A 24,359-nucleotide genomic window follows, 5' to 3' on the forward strand; every position below is an offset into this window, starting at 1 on the left:
CCCTTTTAAAAAGAGGGTTAATCTTTCTTTCTTTCCCACAGCAACCTCAATCTCTCTCTGGCCCGCATGGCTCTTGTGATCCCGGGCTGCTGCAGTAAATTAAATTAAATAAACCCATTAGTTACAGCACTGCTACCTTCTCACCTCTGCCCAGATGCGCTTTCATGGTTTGTTGGCCTTTTAAAGCAACCGGAGGACTGAGTATATGGAAGCTGTGATTGGAAAGTGACCTTGAATTAGCAGAACAGAGAATCGGGTTCATTGTTCATTGGGATGATCAATTAAGATTTTGCTTGCTAAGACATTTCCGACTGTGTTTTTCAGGTTAAAAATGCACAAGTATTGCAAAACTAAATCAGAGTTTAGGTGCTTTCAAATATGTAGAGGCAGGCGAGGGAAAAATTGGGGTGGATGGCCATGAAGAGTGAGTCTGCATCACTGCAAACACGTTAAAAAGTGTGGCATAAGTAACTAAGTGGAGATCACCAATTCGGCAACACGCTGACAGCCTGAACTGCACTTCTGTCAGGACCACTATCGTCAAATATGATTGACAATTAGCATACAGTTTGGATTGGCGGAATGGTTCTGTTCTGGGCAAGAACTCCCTGTGCATCCATGCAGCCTAGCATGGATGAGAGCAGAGAGAGCAGTGATAACCCCCCAGGGTAAACAGAACAGAACCAACAAAAGTATTGCAGATTTGTTAAAGTTCATTAATTTTATGTACACATTTTTGAATTGTCTGATTCAAAAGAGAATCAGAAAGCTGGATCCTGACTGACAGAGGAGGAGTTGGGGATGGAGGGGGGTAATTCGCTATTGAGCAATGCGAAAACTGCGGATAATACTGACGACCTTATATATGGATGCTTAGGTGTCGTATTCCTAGGTAGATGGGGATCAGCTGAGAGTCAGCTGACGTGAGCTTGACTAACGTGACCTGCCAGAACTAACGCTACGCTCAATGTCTGAGGGGAGAGAGACTTTTTTATTTCTTCCACATTATTCCGTCTGTTGTTTTAAATCATGAAAATGTGTATTAACTTGAGGACTACAGTGACTAAAGCTGGGAGAAAATTTAAAAGAAGATCAGTGGTGAACAAAGATCATTTAAAGTACCTCATCCAGTGGAATAATTCTCCCTCAATTTTCCAGTTTGCTTCATAAAAACAGGAAAGCTCATTTATACACCTCATTTTGAACACTGCAGGTATTCAAAAATGTTTCCTTTTACACAAAGATGCTTCAAAATCTTGAAAACTAGCATACTCACAGAAGGGTGTGCAATATAGTGCAAAAATTGGGTTCTGAAAGTAAAATTCAGTCTCCATAGAGAAAACTGCAACAATTCCATAGAAACCTTTCAAGACGTACTGTACATACTATGAGCTCAGAGGTCATTAAACTATTGCGTGATTCTGCTCAAATTGTCAGTCTGCTTAATTTGAGCTTAAAACGTAAATATTTAATAGCAAAGTAACAGGTGAGGAATCCTACATAGTAAAGAAATAAAAATCGACCAGCTACAGTATCAAAGCAAACAAATCAGGATGCAAGAGCTCAGAAGTAACTACCCACTCTGTGAAGCACTGTCAGTGTTGTAATTGATTGATATTGTAAGAAGGGCTGATTCAGAAAGATGGAGAGTAGGATCCAATTGCAACATAAAACATTTATTAACAAACTAAACAAAAGTAAATCCAGGCAAAGGGAGACATGGGCAATAATATAGTAGCCTATATCCAAACACAGGGGAAGGCAGGCAAGAACACCAGACCCTGACCAAGGGCAACACTGAGGTATAAATACACAGAGGGCTAACAAAGAACACCTGGGGAACAATGACTGCAATGACTGGCTGATTAACCAAAAAAAACAACACAAAAAAAACAAACAAACAAAAGAACAGAAAGTGAGAGTAAAGTCTTTATCAAGACATAATAAGGAGCATTTAACAGAAATACACTCTACTATGTATTCAACACTTTTATACATTAGTCTCTGTACACAAATGACATTTACTTCTATAAATATATTCCGTTCAACAGTTTCAGGTCTATATAAAGTATTTTATTCTCACCACAGCTGGATTTATTTGATAAAAAATATAGTAAATACAGTAATATTGTGAAATATTATTACAGTTTGAAATCACTTGTTTCTATTTGAATATATTTTACAGCAATAATTTATTCCTGTGATGGTAAAGCTGAATTTTCAGCATAATTACTCCGGTCTTCAGTGTCACATGACCCTCCAATATGCTGATTTGCTGCTCAAGGATCATTTCTTATAATTATCAATGTTGAAAACGGTTGTGCTGTTTAGGTGTAAAGATAGATATATTATCTTATTTATGATTTAAATATGTCATGCACAATGATCAAGGATTTGCAGTTAATTTTTCATAGAGATGTATTTTCATATTAAGTACACTTAGTTGGTACATTTTCATCTCAGATCTGGTTGATTTAACTCATGGATTTGAACTCTTTAATTACACTCTTTTTTTTAAAATTCCCCATTGAGAAAATTAATGGGAATAAAATGTTTTCAGAACCAAGACTTGCTGTGTAACAAGCATTTTCAGGTTCATTTAAGCCAGAAAAGTCCACTACAGTTGTTTATGTTTGCATGTGGTATTTAAATGAAAGACTTTTACTAAAAAATTACACAAAATGCAGTTGGGGGTGACTCCAATTCACTCCCTTCCAAACACCGGGGATATTCGTCCAACCGTTCATATTAATATACGATCATTGTCAAGAAATGAAATACAGTTTAAATGCATTATAAAAAGCAACACTTCCTATCTATACTGTTACTAGGCAGGCACAGAACAAGCAAAGTGTATCAACAAAACATAGCCCAAACATCTCAGATGGCAATAATCCAAATTATCCCAGCAAACAATCACCTTCTGATACACCAATTAGCAATTAACATAATCCTTAAAAGCATCCCTTTTCATATCATCAGCTTAGTCCAGATCTCAAAGGACACTTGGCACATGTGGCATCTGCGGCATAAAAACTATTGAGAGCTGAGCGGATATTGCGAGACATTCTCATGAGGTGTTTGATTAATGGCGTAGGCATATAATTGATGGCGGGCAACTTGAAAATTCAATAGACAATGGCACAGGAAAAGTTCCTAAAAAAACATATTCAAAGTCACATAAGAACAGAATCTAACCACCAGAACTCAGTATGTTGAAACTGTTGCAGTCGGTTTACACTTCCAAAATACCATCCCTACATTGTTTCACACTATGCTAAAATTATTCTAGATTAACGCCTCATGGTGATTTCAGGGAAGGAAAAGCACATTAATAAATAAACAACAGAAAGCAATGAGAAACTTCAAAGGCGATGGGACAATCACAGCAAACAAGTTTCTGGAAGCCAATGAATGTGTTTGTCTTTGTTTGTGACAGTGACTCAGGGGTGTTAACAGAGGAATTAGCTCACACCTACGGAGTGTAAGCACATCTCGCCGCCATAATTGCATTAAGCCTGTCACAATCTTCTAAGCTGCGTATATTATTGAAGAAACGGGTGGTGTGAGCTATGTCACAGATCATTCATAAAGCAGCATTGCTAAAAAGCTGCCTTACTCGTTTGTTTGTTCACATTCGGTTATTCGCAAAATGGAGAAAACCTTCATTTGCAATTCAGTGTTTCTCTGGCAAACTGTTAAAAAGAATTGTTCAGCCAAATATTAACATTTTGTCACTATTTCTTCTCGCTGGTCCAAAGCCATATGGTGTTATCATTTCCATGGGACACAAAAAGCTTTTAGGAAGAATTTTGTAAAGAATATCACAGAACAAGTTCATAGTGAACCAGTAATGTCAAAAAATATACAAAAAAGCACCATAAAGGATTATACGAGTAACTTTTTTCAGCTCTTTTGAAGCCAAATAATAAGCTTTTCTGAAGAACAGACTTCAGAACATTTGGAAATATACAATACGTAACACATTTATGCTGCTTTTGTATTTTTTTTTTAAAGAGACAGCTCACCCTAAAATGAAAATTCTGTCAACATTTACTCACTCTTATGCCATTCCAAACCCATAAGACTTGTGTTCATCTTTAGCCCTATTCGGATGGGACTAGTTTTACAGGGAGTCGTTACAGAAATTTGTGTTTCACAGACGTATTTAGCAACATTAATCTGCCACGTCTGTGTTTTTCTCGCTCAACCTCTGTAAAAATTCCAGAGCAAATTACCTACTGTTTTTGGCAAGTCGGTGATCCCCTGAGAAAACAAATCCCGTCCGAATGTGCATGTCTGTGACTCAATTACTAAATGTTCTAATTACATATGTATCTTTATGAAAATTAAACATGTTTTTACTACAATTAAAATATATATATATATATATATAGTTAAAATAGTTAAACTAAAGTAACCACACATTAACATGGTTTTCCTATACTATACTACCCATATAGCTTCACCATGCAGGCCTATTTGTAGTAAAACTTTGGTTATACTATCAATCTGAATGACTATACACAATGCACACATACAGAGTGCGTGATCGCTGCAATGCCCAGATGTCCAAAACAGACCTTCCCACCTCTGTAATAAACATGGAGATGATAGTCCTGTCTAAATTGGTACATGAAAATCGAAGACATAAGGTGATAAGGATCAAAACTCAAACATGAAACTAGTTCCGTCCAAAAAGGGCTTTTGAAACACAATGAAGACATTTTGAATGAATCCTGATAAATTTCTGTCCCGTTCACCAAAACTTTCATGGTTCAAACAGTTCATAAAATAATCCATATATAACAAGCTGTTTAACATAGGTTTTTTGAAGAGACACTGTCACTTTATATGATGAACAGATTTTATATATGCTTTTATTCATATTTAAACATCTATCAACACACATACATATAGAGCTTATCAAATATAGTCAACAGAAGCACAACATGTGCTTCATTTGCACACAAGAACCGATGAGGTTTGTTCCTCTTAGTTACGTTTGAGCTTTTGTTGACCATATTTGATGTGCTCTATGTGCACTGATCAACGTTTATATGTGAATAAAAGCTTAAATGAAATCTGTTCATCACAGAAATAAATCGAGTCTTTTCCCAAAACTTGGATTCAAGTGCTTGAGTCACGTGGATTACTTGTACGATGTCTTTATGAACTTTTTTAAACATCACGCTTTTGGGTGAATGGACTTTTAGTGGAGGGACAGAAATATCCCAGGTTTCATTAAAAATATCTTCTTTTTCTTTCAAAGATGAACAAAACTCATACACTGGCACGTGCACACATACACATAAAAGGGGGCTGGAGCACCTGCCCGTTTTCTTCCTCGAGAGAAAGTGCTCTTTTTTTTCTGGGGAGTTTTTTTTACTTTTTAAATAAATGAATATAGGCCTATGTATATATGTATGCATGTGTGTTTCTGTTTGTGCACAGCTTTCCCTGTCAAACAAATAAATAAATCCAAATATCAGGTCGGGTCGGAAAATATTGAGACTCTGTCAAGCTCTGTCAAGTCTCTGCGTCTCGGCGGAGGGGAGAAATATGCATATTCATGCCGAGTCAGCTGTCCAGTCCTTAAGATATCAGCACAATAACACACTCAGCAAAATATTGTCTAATTATTGTTATCGATAAAATCCCAGAAAATATTGATATTTTTTTGTCAATATCGCACACTCCTAATATATTTAGCGTTTTGTTTAGAAAATAATTAAATTAATATGAGAAGTGCCCTTTTTTCCACTTGAGCCCCTGCCCCGCAAAATGCACATCCCTGCTCATACAGGTTTGGAACGTTATAAGGGTGTTTGTTTTTTTATTTCTGAACTGTTCTTGTGTGGCAAGAGCTGCATTACAATTCTTCAAAAATTCCTGCAGCAAAGTAACAGCATACAAGTGTAGAACAACATGAAGGTGAGTAAACGATGACAGAAATTTCACTTTTGGGGGAACTATTCCTTTAACTAGAATCCTCTATCTGTCAGAGCCATATGGTGTATTAGGATTTCTCTGTACTGTGTCAGATGTCACAGAGAGATGCAGGTGAAGCCATGTGTCACATTCCTAGCAAGGAATCTGATTTTTTTTCCATCCCTACAGCTCCTCTGAGGAACAGTAAAGCCCTGCTACGATAAATGTCAGGTCAGAGGAGCAGCCGTGAGACGTGCTGGAAGCCGCATATTTGCCCTCGTTGCGTGGCTTCAACGTGTCAAAGTTCCTGTCTGAACTACATTAGCTTGTTTTTGGGTCGTGTCTTGAGACTGTATCGCTCAAACAGTATGCAAAAAGGGAGGGGGTGCTGCAGGACATGCAGGGAGAAAATTGGAATCTTGTCAGGTATGATTGACATGCCTATTTGTCCCAGGGAATTCTTATTCAGAGAGATTTTAAGATGGCTGTAAACCAGCTCTTTGTCGAATGAAATCATTGTTACTTCTGACTGGAAACACATCATGGTAAATCCGTGGAAAGTAAATAATCCCAGAGAGAATTTGTTTAAGCTCAAAATTACTTAAGTTTACTCTTTATTTTTGGCTCACAATAAATAATTTAATACTTGAGGCAGTGGCTGGGGCTGGGGCTAAAAAAAAGTAACAAAGCATATTTGCTTTGCAACAAGGACAGGGCTCAGGTTCTCATCCACAGACACAAAGCCGAGCAGAAGCTGTGCTTTAATGGCAGATTGTGCGATGATGCCAATATTTTAATGGCTGAAAATTTAATTGACAAATTAGATTCTTAGCTTAAGTGAATTAAACTTGTGGAATTGGATGAAGATCATCACTTCAGAAACTTTGTAGCAGGATTCAGCCCAGCAGGCAGCAAGGATGTCTGTCAGAAAGAGCGAGGCGTTGAGGAGTAAGAAAAGATGTATTCCAGAATCTTGGCGGCTGGTGGATTTTCCTCTCTCCACCTTCAAAGATAAAACACAGCGATTCCATGTACAGTTCCAGTGCTGCAAAAGAAATGGACTCGAATAACCCGGAAGACCGACCTCTGAGTAAATTCCACAATATGAGCTCACTTTTCACCTTGATTCTTTAGGCCACGGAGAACCTTTCTCATAGACTGCGGTGCCATGTGAACGCTTACGCCTTAATGCTCTTTGACTTTAAATCCCAGATGTAATTGAACTGTCAAGACTGCTGTCTGGGATTGTTTCCAGAGGGCCAAACAATATGCGCGTGCCTATCCGTGCAACCTTGAAGGCTAGATCCTGTAAGATGCCTACAAATCATCAATACGTCAAAACAAAGTAATAGCGCGGGTACATTCACGATTTTCAACCATCAGCGACTGTATCTCAGCATTGGAATGGCACGATGTTCCCACCTAGCCAAAAGATGACTGGAAGGGCGATAAACATGTGAAGTGCCAGGACAGAAGCTCCTGTAGTAACTGGGCTCTCTTGTACTGGTGAATTTAATTAAGTGGAAATAGGGGGATGAGACAGACCTGACTGCAGTGGTCCACTCGCTCTCGACAGGCATAGGGGCATACTGCTAATTAAAAAGTTTAATTCCACGACTGCTGCGTTGGCATCCGAGTAACCAGAGGTACGTCCTTGCACGCCTTGGCGGAAGCTTATCAGGAGCAGGCAGATTGGGGCGTCCCATGGAGGTGCAGGGGCTAGACTGTATGGAGAGAGATGGCATCCAGCTTGAGCTGGGAGGCAGCTCACCTCCTCTCACAGCTTCGAGCCAGCAATCAAGAGGCAAGAGTCGGGTTGAACTGCAGCGTGGCGTGCTGAGTCAAGGTAAACAAGGGATAAACGGAGGATTTGGGTTCTGTCCTGCTTTGCTCAGCAGTGGATCTGCGTCTCCGACTCATTCCTCCTGTCAGAGGCTCATGCCTCGGCTTCTGACGGAAAGGAATCAACGCTGCATGCTGTTCATACTCCTCAGAAACGCTACACCCAGTGGCCCTAAAAGTATTAGGACACTTAAGCCACACTTAAAAACGGATGAATTTCATTGCATTAAATATCAAAGCAAGTGGCTTCTGCAAACAAATGGTACTGGAGCTTTTAACAACTAACTTTACTTTTCAGAGCTATTTTTAAAAGTGTCAGGGGATTTTTAGTGGATGTATGAAGTCAGTTCTCAACAGATTCACACAGTTGTTCTATAAGAGTAACCACAGGTGCAGCTTATCGCATTAACTATGAACGTAATCTACTAACATCTGAACCAGAAGAGCTGATAGAATGCTGCTGATAGAGCTTAATTTGCCTTTAACTCTCAATATTCCTTTAAACTACAGAAAGTTGTGAGGAATGGGGAATTTCTGATGTTCTGCTCTGCAGAAGGAAGCAAGGGGCACCGGGGAATAAATAGGTGGTGGAATTAGAGCGCTTCATTGTGTAGCCTTGTACAGGGCAATAACAATGCGTGGTCTTCAGCAGCGTATAGCTCTCATTGACCAGAATGTATTTTATCTCAAACAAAAAGGAAGAGACCTTGGTGTAGGCAATGCTGATTCTCTGCTATCTCTTGAAAGGCCACCTTTTTTACAGGCTCACAACCAGACACAAAGATAAACTCTCCTGAGGTCAAATAGCCAAAGGACCTCCAGCTCTGAATATTGTGATGGGGACTATTGAATAGAATGAATAAATAACAGATCAAAGAAGCCTGTATAATGCTGCAAATGTCCTATTAGATTTTTTTTTTTAAATACCAGATACTAACCACATACTGTAGCATACAGTACATTATATAGCATATCTGATTGCTTGTATCATTGCAAAATGTAAACTATATTATCACCCAGCACTACTTGAGAGTTGGGATGTTGAAAAATAGCAATATTTTGCCCTACAAATGGTTTACTTAGAGTCTGCATATTGAGCTGGGATATGACTCTCTTAGCACCGCAAAAATTACACACTTCAGCTTTAACACTCTCATTTTTACCTTCCTGCACTCCTTTAATCTAAAAGTGGACCCCAACAGTGGTGCGATTCATTTAATGATGTCGAGCTATTATTATTTGACAAAGGGAACACATTACCCACTCAGTAAAAGTGAGGCTTCTTTTAAAAGCAGACAGGAGTTTAACAGAGCATCCGGTCCTCCCTGACAAGCCTTTTAAACATTGTGTCAGGCTGTAAAGGAGGAGCACCATCATATTTCAAAACTGAAAAGACTATCTAACTTCTCCTAATACATATGAGTCCAAAAAGCCTTCAGCGCTGAATATTTATTCATGATGGCTTTAAAATGTAAAACCGACTTGTCTATGTATCTTTGGATACAAACTGAGTTGCCTTCATATGAATATTAAAGGGGATAAACCACCTAAAAATAAACCTTTCCTAGCGTGTATGGCTTTTTTCTTCTGTGGAACATAAAAAAAGTTATTGTGAAGAATTTCTTTGTCCTTGCAATGAAAGTTAATGGGTTGAACACCATTGAATTTAAACGTACACTATAAATGAAACATTTCTGAAGTAGTAAATAAAATCGTTAGAGTATATTTCGGCATTTCAACTTCAAAATGTTTCATTTGTTACTTGTCAGTTCTTTATAGCTATTTGTGAAATATTATTTTTACTGAGGTTTAAATTATTTATATTTTTTCCCAATTGTAAAGACGAAAACAAAACACTGAGACATTCTCTTCTTCTTCTCTTGTGTTTCAAAGAATAAAGAAAGTCATATGGTTTTGTAAATGACTTGAGGGTGAATAAATTAAATAATAAACTTATGCAAATTCTTTAAGTTAATGAAATACACGTTTCACATGTTTAAGCTTTACAGCCAGAGCTAAGTGTGAAATGAACCACTTCTGCAAATCAGTTTGTAATCATCTGGTGAGATTATGGACTCAAAAACCAATATTAAAATACAAATGTTGAGTGTATGTTGTGATGTCATCAAATTCAAGATCCATCTTTTAATGTCATATCAAAAAAAAAGTATATATATCATGTCATGTTCCAAGCGAATGTGGAAACAAATTTAAGGGATGTTCCAGGCTCAGGGATGCTAAAACACACAAGCACTCTTAGGTGTTATTTATTTAAGCTTGTCATCCCCCTGTCTAATGAGCCCCACACAACGAGCAAAATGAAACAGCTCACATTAACACCCAGGCCAATGAAAGAATGTTACGAGTTTAACTCGCTCTGAAGTGAATTGCATCAGATTTTGCCTGGCCTCAAAGCTCTGAGTCACAGCCCAAGGATAGCAGATCTAAGCGGATCCAGCACACGCCACAGCGTGACTTAATGCTCATTCACTCTCTACCTCTCAGATGCTCTTTGTATGTCTCCTCACCATAGGCAACTGCTCGGCTGAATGATGTTAGGTCTATGTAGGATAGCAATCCAAAGAAAAACAGCCTGGCTGTAATAACCTGCTCTGGCTGAGATTGTAAATAGAGTGGAGAAATGTAAACTAGAAAATATCGCAGGCTTATGAGTCAAAGCATGTTGAGGGGCACATACACCTGAGCAAGCACCTCATGATTTGAGCACACCTGGGAGTCAAAGCGCTCAATGGAGCATCCCCTGTACCTGGCTCCACTGAGCAATGATTGTGAACATGAATTCAGCATGAAATGAAACAGTCATGCTGCTGTAGTAATTATGTTAAAGCTGGACAAAAGCATCTGCTGCAGCCTGGAGTTCGGTTGCATTTGAATCATCACATACATATGATTAGTCTACTGACTAATTGACTGACTAAAGCGTCTCTCAACTGCACAATGGGAAAGCAGATGACCAAGTCTACATTAAGTGTAGGCATACTCAAATGCAATATGTAGGCCTGAAAAAAAGATTTTTCATCAAATAATGATGTATACTGTTTCTTATATTATTTCTGTACTAAACTTGGATGTATATATCTGTCATTTAGGCATACAATCCTCTTAGAATCGTTTTCGTACAATCATTTTCAATCACAAAAGCTTTGATCAACAAGACATTTTGTACTAAAAGCGTGTTTTTCTGAATTACTAGACCATTTTGAAAAAATACAATAATGGTAAATTATGTCTGCAATCTCTGAATGCAAGCACTTTTTTATAGTAAAGGAAGGAAAGAGAACTCAACCCTGATAAATGGGTCAATGGCAAGATGTTTGTTGATGATATGTGGGCTTTGCCCGGATCTATTAAATTAATCAAAAATTGTTGTTGTTGTCTGATTAAATTATTACTTTTTGCATCAGCAGTTTGGCATAATCTTAAATTTTTATTTTGTTTGTCTTTTATTTTCTCGAATACAAATAAATTAACAAATGAAACTAATAATATAATAAAACTAATAAATAAATCCTATAAATCAGTCACTGTCACGAAGGAAGCCATTTTGTTGTCATGTGACAAGAAAACAATAAAACAGAGAGGTCTCCTGTATTCTCATGACTATTTTACATAGGCCTATATTCTGTATTTGTATATGTGTGTGTGTGTTAAAATGTTTTCAAATTTAATAATAATAATAATAACGATAAGCATTTTGCTTCAGATTCAATCAAATGGTTTGTAAAAATCGGTATAAAACGTTGTCAAAAGCACATTAAAGTAAAGTAAAGAAAGAAGTGGCATTTCCAAGAACTTTAAACTAGATTTCTGTCATGAGATCAGACATCCTTATCTGTCACTGACCCATAAACAACATAACAGAGAAACGTGAAGGGCGCACCTGTACCAATCCAGACCCTTCTCGTAGTTCCTGTCAAAGAAGTGAGGCTCATTCCCAACGGCTCGCACATCGGGATGAACCCGCAAAGCTTCCAGCAGAGCCCTTGTCCCCCCTTTCTTCACTCCGATTATAATGGCTTGGGGCAATTTTTTAACCCCGTAATCCGAGGTGCAGTTCACCGCTCTCCGAAGCTCGCTGTCCGTGGTGCTGAATTCCGGGGGCTCTCCAGCAGCAGCGGCGGCCGAGGAGCGCGTCGTAGCCGCCTGAGCTCGCACCCATCCCGCCGTCCTCTCGTCGATCCCCACGCTATATCTAACGCTCGAGACGGCGATGGTTTGCTCTGTCGCCGTTCTCTCGACGAACTCCTCGTCGAGGTAGACCTGCGAAGAGGTTGAGTAAAGTTTTTCCCTCAGCGTAACAAAAGTTGTCTCCTCGGTCACGAGCCTCCCCTGATAGACGTAGTTCTCCTGGAACTGGAAGGAGTTGTAACAGCTCATCAAGCTATAGAACAGATATGTGACAGAAAGGGACAGGGTGAACATGAATAAGATCTTCCGGGGCACTTTAGAAGTAAAAACCGAAGTGCTGGACCAAAATGCCATCTCTGATAGCAGCGACCCTCTCAGAGAAGTGGCCAGACATGTTTCCACCCCAAGTCTCGCATGGACACTCAACAACAATAATCTGTCACCATCAACACCGCAAACATCTGAAAGTGCGAGGAGGATCCCGCGCTCTCCACGCGCGCTTCGCTTGAGGAAAACGGATAGTTAAAATTCCAGAAGAACGTCTCGAGAATCGATTTCTTATTCCGACGCTGACAGCCTTTGTCACAATTGATCGGATTGAACTTGCAGATGAGAACGAATGCGGTCGGGCGTCCTTCCAAACGAGCAGCCCTCTCGGTTGTAGACTGAGGCTGTTGATGCTGATGGAAGTCTTGGCATCTTAGAAGAAAAGGGGCAAAGAGATAGCAAAGTCTCTGAAGTGATGTGCAGGGCACGTCTGCACCCGATACCGCTTCTGGAGTGCAATTTTGACACCGCTGATTTCAAGTGGCAATCTGCGCAAACGCTGAATCTTAATCCAAACGAGGTGCTGATGTCGTATCACGCAGTCATCATCCCACTGCTAATCCACTAACTTTGAGCGCTGGAGAGTGACCAGCCATAAATATTCATTGACTGCTCTCAGTGGCTGAGAGTGCAGCGCGCAGTCGTAACGCGTCGCGTTGATTGGTAGACATGAAGTGTGCATCAGCAGTGGGCTCATCCAAAAACCAGAACAATACTACAGTAAGAAACTGCTGATACGTATACAGGGGAGGAAAGCATTAGACGCGCTTGTAATTTGATCAGAAGAAAAAAAAAAAAAACATTTATATAGACCCATGTTAATTAAAAATAAACAAATAAATAAATAATAATAATAATAATAATAATAAAATAGGCTGACTGATTAATATCGATGTACCGATTTATTTATTTTATTATATCATTTAAATGTATTCTAATAATATTACAAATAAATTAATACAAAATTAATTTAATTTGCATAAACTAATATATAGTATATTTATAGCATTTATTGTATAAATAACTGTTTATGGCTTTAAATATTGAATTTGTTTTTCAAATGCACTAAAACCTATTTAATTGTATGTACAAACAAAGTTTCTGATTTAGAAAATATTTTCTGATCAAGAAAGTATAGAATGCAGAAATGTTGGGGGTGTACTGAAAAAAATGCACAAATAATTAGAAAAACAGCAAGTAGCACGTTCAAAACGTGATTTTCTTTTAAAACATACAACTTTTTCTTTAGAGCTTAAATTTACATCAAAATCATTCTGTTACAGTGCAGTGGGTGTTTGTCACTCTCATACAACCTGCAAAGCCTGCAGCACCAGTGAAAGCAGTACTGATAAGAGGAATATTACAGCAGCTCATCATATGAATATATTTATTCCTTTTATTATATCTGATATCACATTTATATTGTTATGACTCCATTTTTTATGACAGAAATACTAACTTTGGTCTATACAGAGCAGCTCATGCCTGCTCTCTACTGGCCTGAGAGATGTAGGACTAATCCATGCAACAACAGCACTGGGCAAAGAGTGGTGATTTTTCATGACAGGTACCTTAATGCACATTACAGAACATTACTGCACCGATTGCAGGAGTGACTGTAAATGAGGAATGATTGAATGGGTGGATGCATGCATTTCTGGAATTCAGCAGTGTTCTTGTGGTATGTATGCTGAATAATTCAACAATGGAAATTTCTTTATCTGTTGTTATCCCTCTACAACATTACAACAACATTAAAGCAGTATTTACAGCGAAATTGATAAAAAAATTTATTTATACACTTATTGTCACAAGTTATAGATGTTTTCCGTTACTATGATCCAAGCATAAGAAATATGTCTTTTAGGGAAATAAACAGATGACTTGTGAGCTGAACGATGTGTCCTTTATATCCCTCCATTCATCACGTCCCTCATGTTCTACAGCTTCCAGCTCAGAGCATCTGTTAAAAAAGTAAGCATTTCATTTTCCTGATAAATTTAAGTTCCTGCAAGCTTCTTGCATTTGGTTTTTGGAGGCTGTTTAAAATCAAGAAAGATGTTTGAGCTCTGTAAACTGTAAACCTTTTAAATAGGCACATTTAAAAAAAAAAATTTAAATGTTTTTTTTTAAACTTAGGTTTTAAACTAAGTGCACTGTACAATGGGCAGAAAAAAATGCACTGTAAAGAAACATATTAAACATAACATATTTTAACATTTTAACTGTTAAACAATGTACAGTATTACCTACTAATTGGTTAACAGTAAGTTCCCTAACTGTATACAGGGGAAAACGTTAATAAATCTAGCCTTACATATAAGGTAAGTTAAATGTGCCATTTTTGGAAGTAAAAGGAACCAGTCATCTCATTATTTACAGTAAAAAAAAACAATCTGCAGCCAGGCAGTTTTCCCTGGGTGAAACTTCACATTTGATGGTATTTAATTTACATAATTTCCTTATAAGGATGTTTTAATAGTTTTTGTTAGTAGTTATGCATAATAGGGTTTTATGCTATGGCTTATTTTGTTGTTTATTGCATTATTTTACAGAAAATGCAGCAGTAATTTTAACAGATTTTAATAGCAGTAGTTTTTTTTTATTACAGTTTTAAAATGTAAAACTGTAAAATGTAAAATGTACTGGTTGTTCTGCAAATATATGTTAATATTTTTACTATATTCAATCACATCTGCAATTTCTTTACCTAAAAACAACAGGATTTACAGCAGTAATTTTATGTTAAAGGTACAAAACAGATTTTAATAGCAGTATTTTTTTATTAGTTTTAAACTGTAAAAAAAATACTGTTTTTTGTCTGCAAATATATGTTAACATTTTTACTATATTCAATCACAGCTACAATCCCTTTATGTAAAAAGAGGATTTCTTTTCTTTTTTACAGTGTATGAACACTGAAACATCTACACCTACATTAGTATAGGTTAGTCAAAAAATCTGTATGTCATGTGGAAAAAAAAAAAAAAACGAGCAAAGAAAACAGATTAGGCATTTTAAGAGTGTTTATGCTATAACTGACACATGCCAGCACTGGAGCTCCTCAAAGATGCATAACTTCACATTAATTACAGCACCTACACTGTGAGAACTGTGCTTTTTTACACTGTGCTTTTGCTGCAGCTAGCTCGTCTTCCCACATATAGGGCACCCACCTATGTAGATGTGGCAGTGTTGCTGTCCTTACTCTCCAATGTTGAAGTGACCTCTCAAACTTAGGTACAAATGCTCACTGGAAATACAGCACCACACACTGTAGCAATTCGTTGATCAAAAATTTGGATGCATTTTTTTTTAAGTTGCTTTTAAAGATAACACCTGCCTAGAAGCTACAAGAAAATGTAATGTAGACTTCATAGTGAAGGAAAACTAATTTTTAAATATCCATGGATATTTAAAAGATCGGCTGGCAGTTGGACTCTAAGCTTCTGGCATGCAGTCCAAAGTCCTGTGAAATCTGCTAAAAATGCTTGAAACAGACTTATAATTGTCTGAGCTCTGAGTGGTAAGTGGGGAAAATGGTAGTTTGGTCTATAAGACCGCATAAACGTTAAGACCTAAGACTGCAGTAAACTGTATAGCATGAATTTAAACAAATAACATAAATACGGTGTCCAGTTGCCATCATGTTTGTAAAAAAAATATTTATTTTAGCCATACTCCAGTCTTCAGTGTCACATGATCCTTCAGAAATCATTCTAATATGCTGGTCGAATATTCCTGTCGAATAGGCATTTGCTGGCTAGAAGAAGCTAGTTTGTCAACAAGACTTTTTCATTAAATTTGTAAATGGTCTGACTACGCAAGATAAAGTTCATCAAGGGCTTTGTAGGTTTTACTGGTTTCTGTTTAGGGAAACTTCTGTCAGGTACTGGAATTAAAGGATTATAGCAGTAAATTAATTTTGATTACACTCTCAGAACTGTTCATTAACAAATATGCAATATTTGTTCTAATAATTAATAGTTTTGCTTTTTAATGCCTTTCCCACTAAATACAGGCAACGATTCATTCACATTAAAAGTTGCTTTCTTTTGGGCACTTTTTTCAACCTCAACAAGTCCTATATTGTTCACATATTGATTTAAGGCTTAGGCTTACTGAGGCCTTTATGATTTTTAAAAAATATATATATCTTACTTAAAGCATTTTACCTACATTTCCAACCAGAACTGAAGATATTTTCCTCTGGATAATACATTGAGCAGACCATATGGCTAAATAAGAATATGCAGACAGATTGCTCGATGTGCTAACAATAAGTAATGAGTGGACAAATATCAAACGTTAACATATGGTTAATCTATTTTAAATATTTTTTATGCCATGCAGCTCAGCAGAAATATCTAAACTACAATATTTCTTCTCTATGCATTGCCTTCTCTTTCGGACATTCTTATTGCTTGATCATACTTGAACATGTCCTTCCCCTCCAATGAAAAGACAAAACAGAAAAATGACATGCTCACCAAGCTGTGAGCTCAAGGCAAAAGCAGAAATGCTTCCACTGTCTGAGTGAGAGAGAAAACGGCAACCTCGGACAGCCTTAGAGGCAAAAAAAAAAAAAAAAAAAAAAATACACACATCCAAAAGCATGGCAATATGTGGAGAGGGCTGAACAAGCCAGCAGATCTATAAGGCCTACAGTGTAAATTGATGATCAGCCGATAGCGCCAATGATTTTCACTGCACCTATGGAGACAGAACAAAATTATTTCACCCTCCACTTTTATTTTGGTCCTGGGATAACAGTAGAGTCATATTAAGATGATAATACAGCAGAGTACAGTTTAAGGAGGAAAACAAATTATCTTGTCATTGCACATTGCATTGATCTTGACATATGCAGTCATTCAAATACAGCCCTTGAATTTAGAAATGTCAGCAATATAACACAGTTTCCACATCCCTTCTATCAATATGCCAAATTGCTGGATATGAAACGATGCTCTTTGGTTGCATTTAGTTTTGTGTGCACCCAAGATGCATGACTGCATCAGGGCGATAGAAATGTTCTGGGTTACAGACGATGCTTCATGCAGGAAACTGTTATTTCTGTGACATCAGAGGGATGATAACAATTTTGTAAGGCAATAGTGCAACAAGCAGGAGCGCTTTGCTGACACTATAAAGACAGAGTCAGAAATGGCCGGGCAGTCTGTCAATGAACAAGTGAAATGATAGATACCAGGCCTTTATCGAATCAATACCGCTGTTTCCTCCCATGTTGAACAGCCTGCCATGCAGAGGACTAATTAGATGATACAAAGTGATGGATGTGTATTAAATTCACCAGCCTCTTTTAAAAAATGCTCCTTTGGGCTTTGCAGCATTTCCTGCTGACCTTTTAGATCCTAACTTTATTGTATGTGAATGCAATTAAATCAATCCGCCCGATAGCAGCAATGCAACGGTGCTGTTTGTGGGGCTTAACTACACAGGAATTCGGTTGACTGCGACGGGAAAGCCGGGAGATTGAATTTGCAATATTGTCAACAATATTACAAGAAAATCAACTGTGTAATCAACAAGAAAACAAACAAATGAAACATCTCCTAGAAGCATAGTTGTGTTCTATGAAACATAAAATAGATAATGTGATTTCCTGAGTTAGGCATAATAAAAATTGGAAGAGTAAAAGCCTATTGATCCTAATGTCATTACTCCGAAAGATAATGAGAGATGACAAATTTGAGCTGAAATAAAGTCACAGAGGACAGGTTGCTGGGAAGGAGAATCAAAGTGACTTCTGAAGGGGTCACGAGCTCTGGAGAGAAAGAGCAAGGTAAACCGCAAAGAACGGGCAGGATAACCATCAGGGGCCGTGGGGAGTCTCGCATCTCGCTACTAGAAACTAGAGGTCAAAGAATTTCTCTGCGGACATCTGCTAGGTCGTGCTTTGCCCTGGAGACATCAGCCCTCTTATGAAGGCTTTTCTTCTCATTAAGGTTCTCCTACAGATCCTTCAGACTCCTGTAGCAGAACAGATTGGCAATGAAACTCTCAGAAGCTATTGTTAAGACTATTGTTCAGTTGCAGGGTAAAAACCAGAGTGCACGTTTTAAGATAACATTGCTCGTTGCGCTATAGTATCATTGTCTATATCTTAAAAAAAACAAAAAAAACAGTTGATTTGACAAGAATCTTTTCAGAGAGGGTCAAGACAGTCTTAAGATCACATTTATAGCTCAACAATAACAGTTAAGGTAAAATGCATCAAATAAGTGATGCACAATATTGGTACCACATGGGTTATCGACCAATAACAGATTGTTATTTACTTATGTATTTATTTTATTCCTATTGCTTGATATATAGAGGTTGATTGTTGAATATTAATTGTGTAAGTGATTTAATTGTTAATCACTTGCTGTCATTTAACACTTACTTATGTTAATTTTTAAATATACTAATAACGCATCAATAATAAATGTAATCTTTAGCAAATATCAAAATGAACATCTATTTATCAAACCGAAAATTATAATGATGTGATGTCTAAATTCAATTTAGAATTTTTTTTTAGCGTTTATTTAAATTTTACAGTTGCTTGACATTGGCTGATACTGGATATTTCTTTGCGCTCATTTGCTCTATTTTTTTATTTAATCACCTTTGTTGTCACTTAACACTTGAGTTCATTTTAATGTACACTAATAAAACCGTTAAACATAATCTTTAGCAAATATTATAAAGTTGTGATGACTACCTTCACCTCTAAAATGATTCTAGTTTTTAGTGCTATGATTTGTACAGTACAGTTTTTAATATCTAACTTAACCTGATTTTCCCCCAATTTTATATTGGAAACTGAACTTAAATACAAAACTCTACTAAAACAAAACAAATACCATAGAGAATGATAGACTTAAAACTTGGAAAGTGAAGACATTTGAAGAAACAAAATGGGTGAGTAATTTAAGATAATTTTAGGTGCACTGTAACACTGACCTCTAAACCTTGTAATAAAGGTTTGAAAAATTACATACATTTGTTTGTGCGACTAATTTTGAGAACAAGAATCTACTCAAGGAGAAACGATTCTTCACCTTTGCCTCTCAAGAGAACATTAGTATATTATTTATTTTTCCAGAACTTCAGCTGATGCAACACTTTCCCTGCTGAGCATTCAATCGTCAAACTCAGAGGAACAGAGAGAAGCAATTGAAGGCCAGTGGAATGGCAAAAACACCCCGGAAAGCAATCCGCTTGCGAAAGAGCTCTCAAATAGTTTAAAAAGAATCAGAACAGCTTGTAATAGATCTAAAGCCTCTAATGACCCCTTTTTCGGGATGTCCCTCAGATTGATGACTTTCGTAGGCTTTTGCCCAGGTGGCACATTGGAGGAACAGGTTCAATACATCATCTTCACCTCTGGCTGGTAGCCCCAGGACACGTGACGTCATCTCTCCCAAAGGGTCCACCGGATTTCCACCAGAGCAATGTCTAGAAGCACCTGTAGAGCGGCGACACATCCCTGAGTCTGCAAAGAGTCCCCGAGCGCCTCCCAGGTGGAGCACCCTCAGCATAATTAGGGTGGAATCTGCTAGGACTTCTAGTTTAGGGTCATTCATCAAACGGATCACCCACACTATTAATGTGGCCCCACAGTAGCACTGCAATGGATTGCTGCCAATTACTGAGATCATTAGCGTTGGCTCGGCCGCCACAGCGAAAGGGGGCTTTGCTCAGTGAAAAGTGAGATCTGCAGCTTTGCATACTAAATGAATAGTCCATCATCACCTAATTAAGAGATTATTGGAGACACTCGTGTCCAGTCCCCTGGACAGTAAACCATAACTGAAGGGCAAAAGAGATAGATTAGCTCCATCTGCTTTATGGGAAAATACAACATAGTGAAAATCCTAACAAAAGAAAGCAGCAAAAAATGGGCAGCTGCAAACACACAGTGCTTAGAGGGATAGTCCAGCCAAATTCTCTCATCACAAACTCAACCTCAAAAGAAGATATTTGGAAGAATGCGTGGACAAAAAAACATCAAAAACACTAGCCATAATTGGATTGGGACTGGTTTTCTAAACAACATTTGCATTATTATCACTCAATGTCTGTGATTTTATACATCAATTTGGATGGGGCATGTTTATTGAAGAGTTGGGAGTGTATGTTTTCTAAATGTGGGAATTAAAAAAGACTATGTGCTGTGCTTTTATTATTATAAAAACCTTATTTAAATAAACTTCACATGAGTTTAAAGAAGTGGCTACTTATAATAAACTCACATAACCGAACAGAGAAATATATTTCTGTCATGACAAATCTCGCAGGGACTGGCATGGTAATGTACATGACAATGTTCATGTGTTTGGTCTTGGCGCAATAGATCTGCTATTTTGCTGCTGCGGCAGAGCAAGTACCAAGACTCACTACTGCCAATACATCCACAACATGCTGCCTTGAGCATGTAAGGAAATACTGCTGCTGCACAAATAGCAACTATGAAATAACCCCCATATATAACATACATGAATCACACCAAAGCAGATCTATATAGGTGGAGCTGGGGAAGGTGGAGGGTTTTTGTAACACACTGCAACTGCTTCAGCAAACACTAGCCAAGTATTTGAATGTTGAGCAGCACCTATCGGACTGCACCATCTAGAGTCTCATGACAGAGCTTTGGATATCTTACTTGATATGTATCCTCATGTTTGGCTCTCTTAAATTAATTTTATTGGATTAGCCTACGAATATTGAAAAGTGCAGCATATGGAAGGTTAGTGTGCAAATGGTAGCTCAGCTTAGTAAAAAAACAATGAGATAATATAATATCTGCACTCACAGACATTTGCATTCGTTCTTGATTAGATTTTTCAGAGGACCACTGAGTTAGCCAAGAAAAAATGAGTAAAACATCCTACAGGAAAACAATAGCCTTCATATAGTTCAAGTATAGCCCAATTTGGATGTTCTTTGTTTCTCATTGGTACGTCAGCTATTTTCAAAATTTACATTGGTTAGTCTGTGACTATTGCAGTCTGTTTTTCTCCCACCACTCATGTAAAAATCTTAGGTCAAATTATCAGTTTTTTTAATAAACACCAATGTCATGTGGTAGTTTTACGGCCATCCAAATCCACATTTCTGAGTTTACAAGAAGAAATCGGTTCAAAATTCACCATTTAAATCATTTTGGACCATTCCCAAACCCTGTACGGTAACTGTTGCACTTTGCTGTAATTTGCATGCAAATTTATTACTGAAATGCTGAAAAGTAGTTACAAAAACAATATGTCCTCACTGCTTCACCACAATGAGTGGGAGCTGTTAAGAACAAAAAGAAGAAAGAGAAGAAAAGCACACATTTTAAATGTGTCATTAATTATGTCAACAACATGTATGCAATACAATTTGAAATAAGTATTATATAAGCCTACAGCTTTATGTTTAGGTTATGTAAATTACAGGTTGCATCGGGTCTCATTCACTAAACATGCGTACGCACAAATTTTTGCGTGAAATGTGCGTACGGATGTTTTCACAAATAAATCATGATTCATCAAAAACTTTCGTACTAAAATTTATTCTAAATGTATGAAAAAATTCAAGAACAACTTTTACCACACGTACGCAATAATCATGTACGCCCGGGGTCTTATAAGCATGTATAAAGAACCCCACATATAATTAGATATGTTATGTACAGGGTGGGTGAAAAGTAACTAGACGTTAAAATTGATAATAAAGTATAATTAGAGGTCCAATTATATATATATATATATATATATATATATATATATATATATATATAAAATTAGAGGTCCAGACAACAAATCACCTGATCTATCCTTATATAAACGGTGATTATTGTTTCTCACCTTGTGTTTGGAGGCATGGCACACGTGGTACTGCTTGAAGACATTGCGGCGCGTGCTCTAAGGAGAGAGCGCATCTTTAGAGAGCGCACAGCAGGGCCGGCGCCAAGTGGGGCACTCGCTGGCTGTGGCCCCCCGAACGAGTTACTGTGCCTCCCCACTTTCCATCCTCTCCCCTCCTTGCTGAACGCGATCGATTTTGAAAGCGAAAGTACCGATAAAACAGCGCACATAAGAAAGCAATTGAACGCTTTAGCGATCACAGATTGCACGCTCTTCACAAACCCCCCCCCCCAGAAATTTAAATGCCCCCCGATGGAGGTGCCCTGGCGCCGGCTCTGGCGCACAGATATGTTTGCTGAGAGTGAGGAATGGCTGTTCAGTTGCTTTTAAATAACACATTTTTTCTGGCTTCCACCTCCGACAGCAAAACCTCACGTTCATTATCGTTAAAGTTATTTTTCTTTGTCTTTTGTTTCGGTGCCATAATTGTCTTTCTCTAGACGAGTGCCGCTTTGCGGAAAGCCCTTATATGGAGCTGGTTTGGGCTTGTATTATGCTAATCACTAACCTTGTGCACGCGGGCGCTCTTTTAGAAGACTCCAAATTCACTAACAGAAGAACGAGTTTAAGAACAAGCTCATGTGCGTACGCACGTGTTGTGAATTAGGCGGAAAGTTTTCATGAGAAGTTCAAATGTGCGTATAAATACGAAAAACGTAAGCACTTATTAGTGAATGAGACCCATTGAGTCTAAGATAGTCCAGCTAGATTCTTAAGAGTTGCTGCAGATATTATAGCTCCAACTATTACATTTATTGTTAATCTTTCCTTGGAAAATGGCATATTTCCACCTGATATGAAGTTAGCTAAAATCATTCTGTTATTCAAAAAAGGTAACAGATGTGATCCTGGAAACTATCGTCCAATCTCCATTCTTAGTGTGGCCCCAAATTTTTTTAGAAAGAATTGTATATAAACAGATGTATGAGTATTTAAGTAAGAGTAGCTTAATTTATGATTTTCAGTCAGGTAAATCTTATTCGACTGATAATTCTTTACTTTATTTAAAAGATTTTATAAGGAGGCAGATAGATGAAGGTAAAATGTGTGGTATGGTACTTTTAGACGTCCAGAAAGCATTTGACACAGTAAATCATTCAATAATTTTAGACAAGTTAAGTGTCATGGGTTTTTCAAGTAAAGTGATAGCCTGGTTGAATTCTTATTTAACTGGGAGAGTTCAGAGGGTAGAAATTGATGGGGTTCTTTCTGAGGAAACTTTGGTTAAAAATGGAGTCCCTCAGGGAAGTGCTTTAGGCCTTCCCTGAGGTTTTCAAGTTTTGTTTCTTTTATATATAAATGACATGCAAGCAGTTTGTGATTGTAATTTGTTTTTATATGCTTTATTAATTTCAGATAAGGATGTTGGTAGGATACAAGTGCATTTAGGTAAGGAGCTTTGTAAGGTAAGAGACTGGCTCTCTGAAAACAAACTGATGTTGCATTTAGGTAAAACAGAATCCATTTTATTTGGGTCTAAACAAAATTAGAATAATTTTTCTAAGTTTTCCGTTAAGGTGGGGGATTGTTTAATATCAAATAGAACTTCCGTTAATTATCTTGAATATGTATCCTAGACAATGATTTAAGTGGTGTAAGTATGGCTATGAAAGTCCTGGATAAGGTTAATGCTAGAGCAAAATTTCTTTCCAGATATGTTAGTTTTCTTGATAAACAGATTATGAAATTGCTTGCATCATGTTTAGTGTCATGTCATACTGTAAAATATGAATTTATTCTTATGATTCCAAGCATGTGACATTTTATTTACAGCAGACAAACATGCAGACTGGCCACGTGAGTTTGTACAATAATAGAACTTGCTTCTCCACTGTGAATAAATCACCATCTGAATCCATGAGTTTTATCACTGAGGTGCCATGTAAATTTAATTTACAGATGTCGAAATGAGAAACAATAGGCCATAAGTCAACTTGGACTCCACTGACTTCGACTATTTGCGCATGTTCTGCGTCATGCAGAAGACAGAAAATCATACAGGTTTGGAACGACATGAGAGTGAGTTAATGATAACAGACTTTCCATTTTTGTCCCTTTAAATAAAAACTTTAAATAAAAGGTTCAGCTTGGCCAATCAGAAAGCCCGCAGTCAGAGCCAGCACTTAAAATTCCATACTTGAAACTTGTTAAGCTTTGCATCATCTTTGTAAGTCCCAGCGTTGTTGTAAA

At 37.5% G+C, this 24,359-nt stretch overlaps 1 protein-coding gene across 1 annotated transcript in view; it reads right to left on the reverse strand.

Annotated features, from left to right (window-relative positions):
* LOC306848554 (heparan sulfate glucosamine 3-O-sulfotransferase 4-like) overlaps positions 1–12,312 on the reverse strand; it is a gene marked incomplete at its 3' end in the record, with an annotated part of 136,491 nt that extends 124,179 nt beyond the window's left edge. Inside the window, exon 1 of the mRNA XM_079383183.1 lies at positions 11,675–12,312. Within this exon, the coding sequence (XP_079239309.1) occupies positions 11,675–12,276 (602 nt within the window). The 5' untranslated portion in view covers positions 12,277–12,312. The remainder of the gene's footprint in view (positions 1–11,674) is intronic.
* Positions 12,313–24,359: the final 12,047 nt, after the last annotated feature.

This window comes from Barbus barbus (assembly GCF_936440315.1).
Source record: "Barbus barbus genome assembly, chromosome: 3".
In the NCBI taxonomy this organism is placed as follows: Eukaryota; Metazoa; Chordata; class Actinopteri; order Cypriniformes; family Cyprinidae; genus Barbus; species Barbus barbus.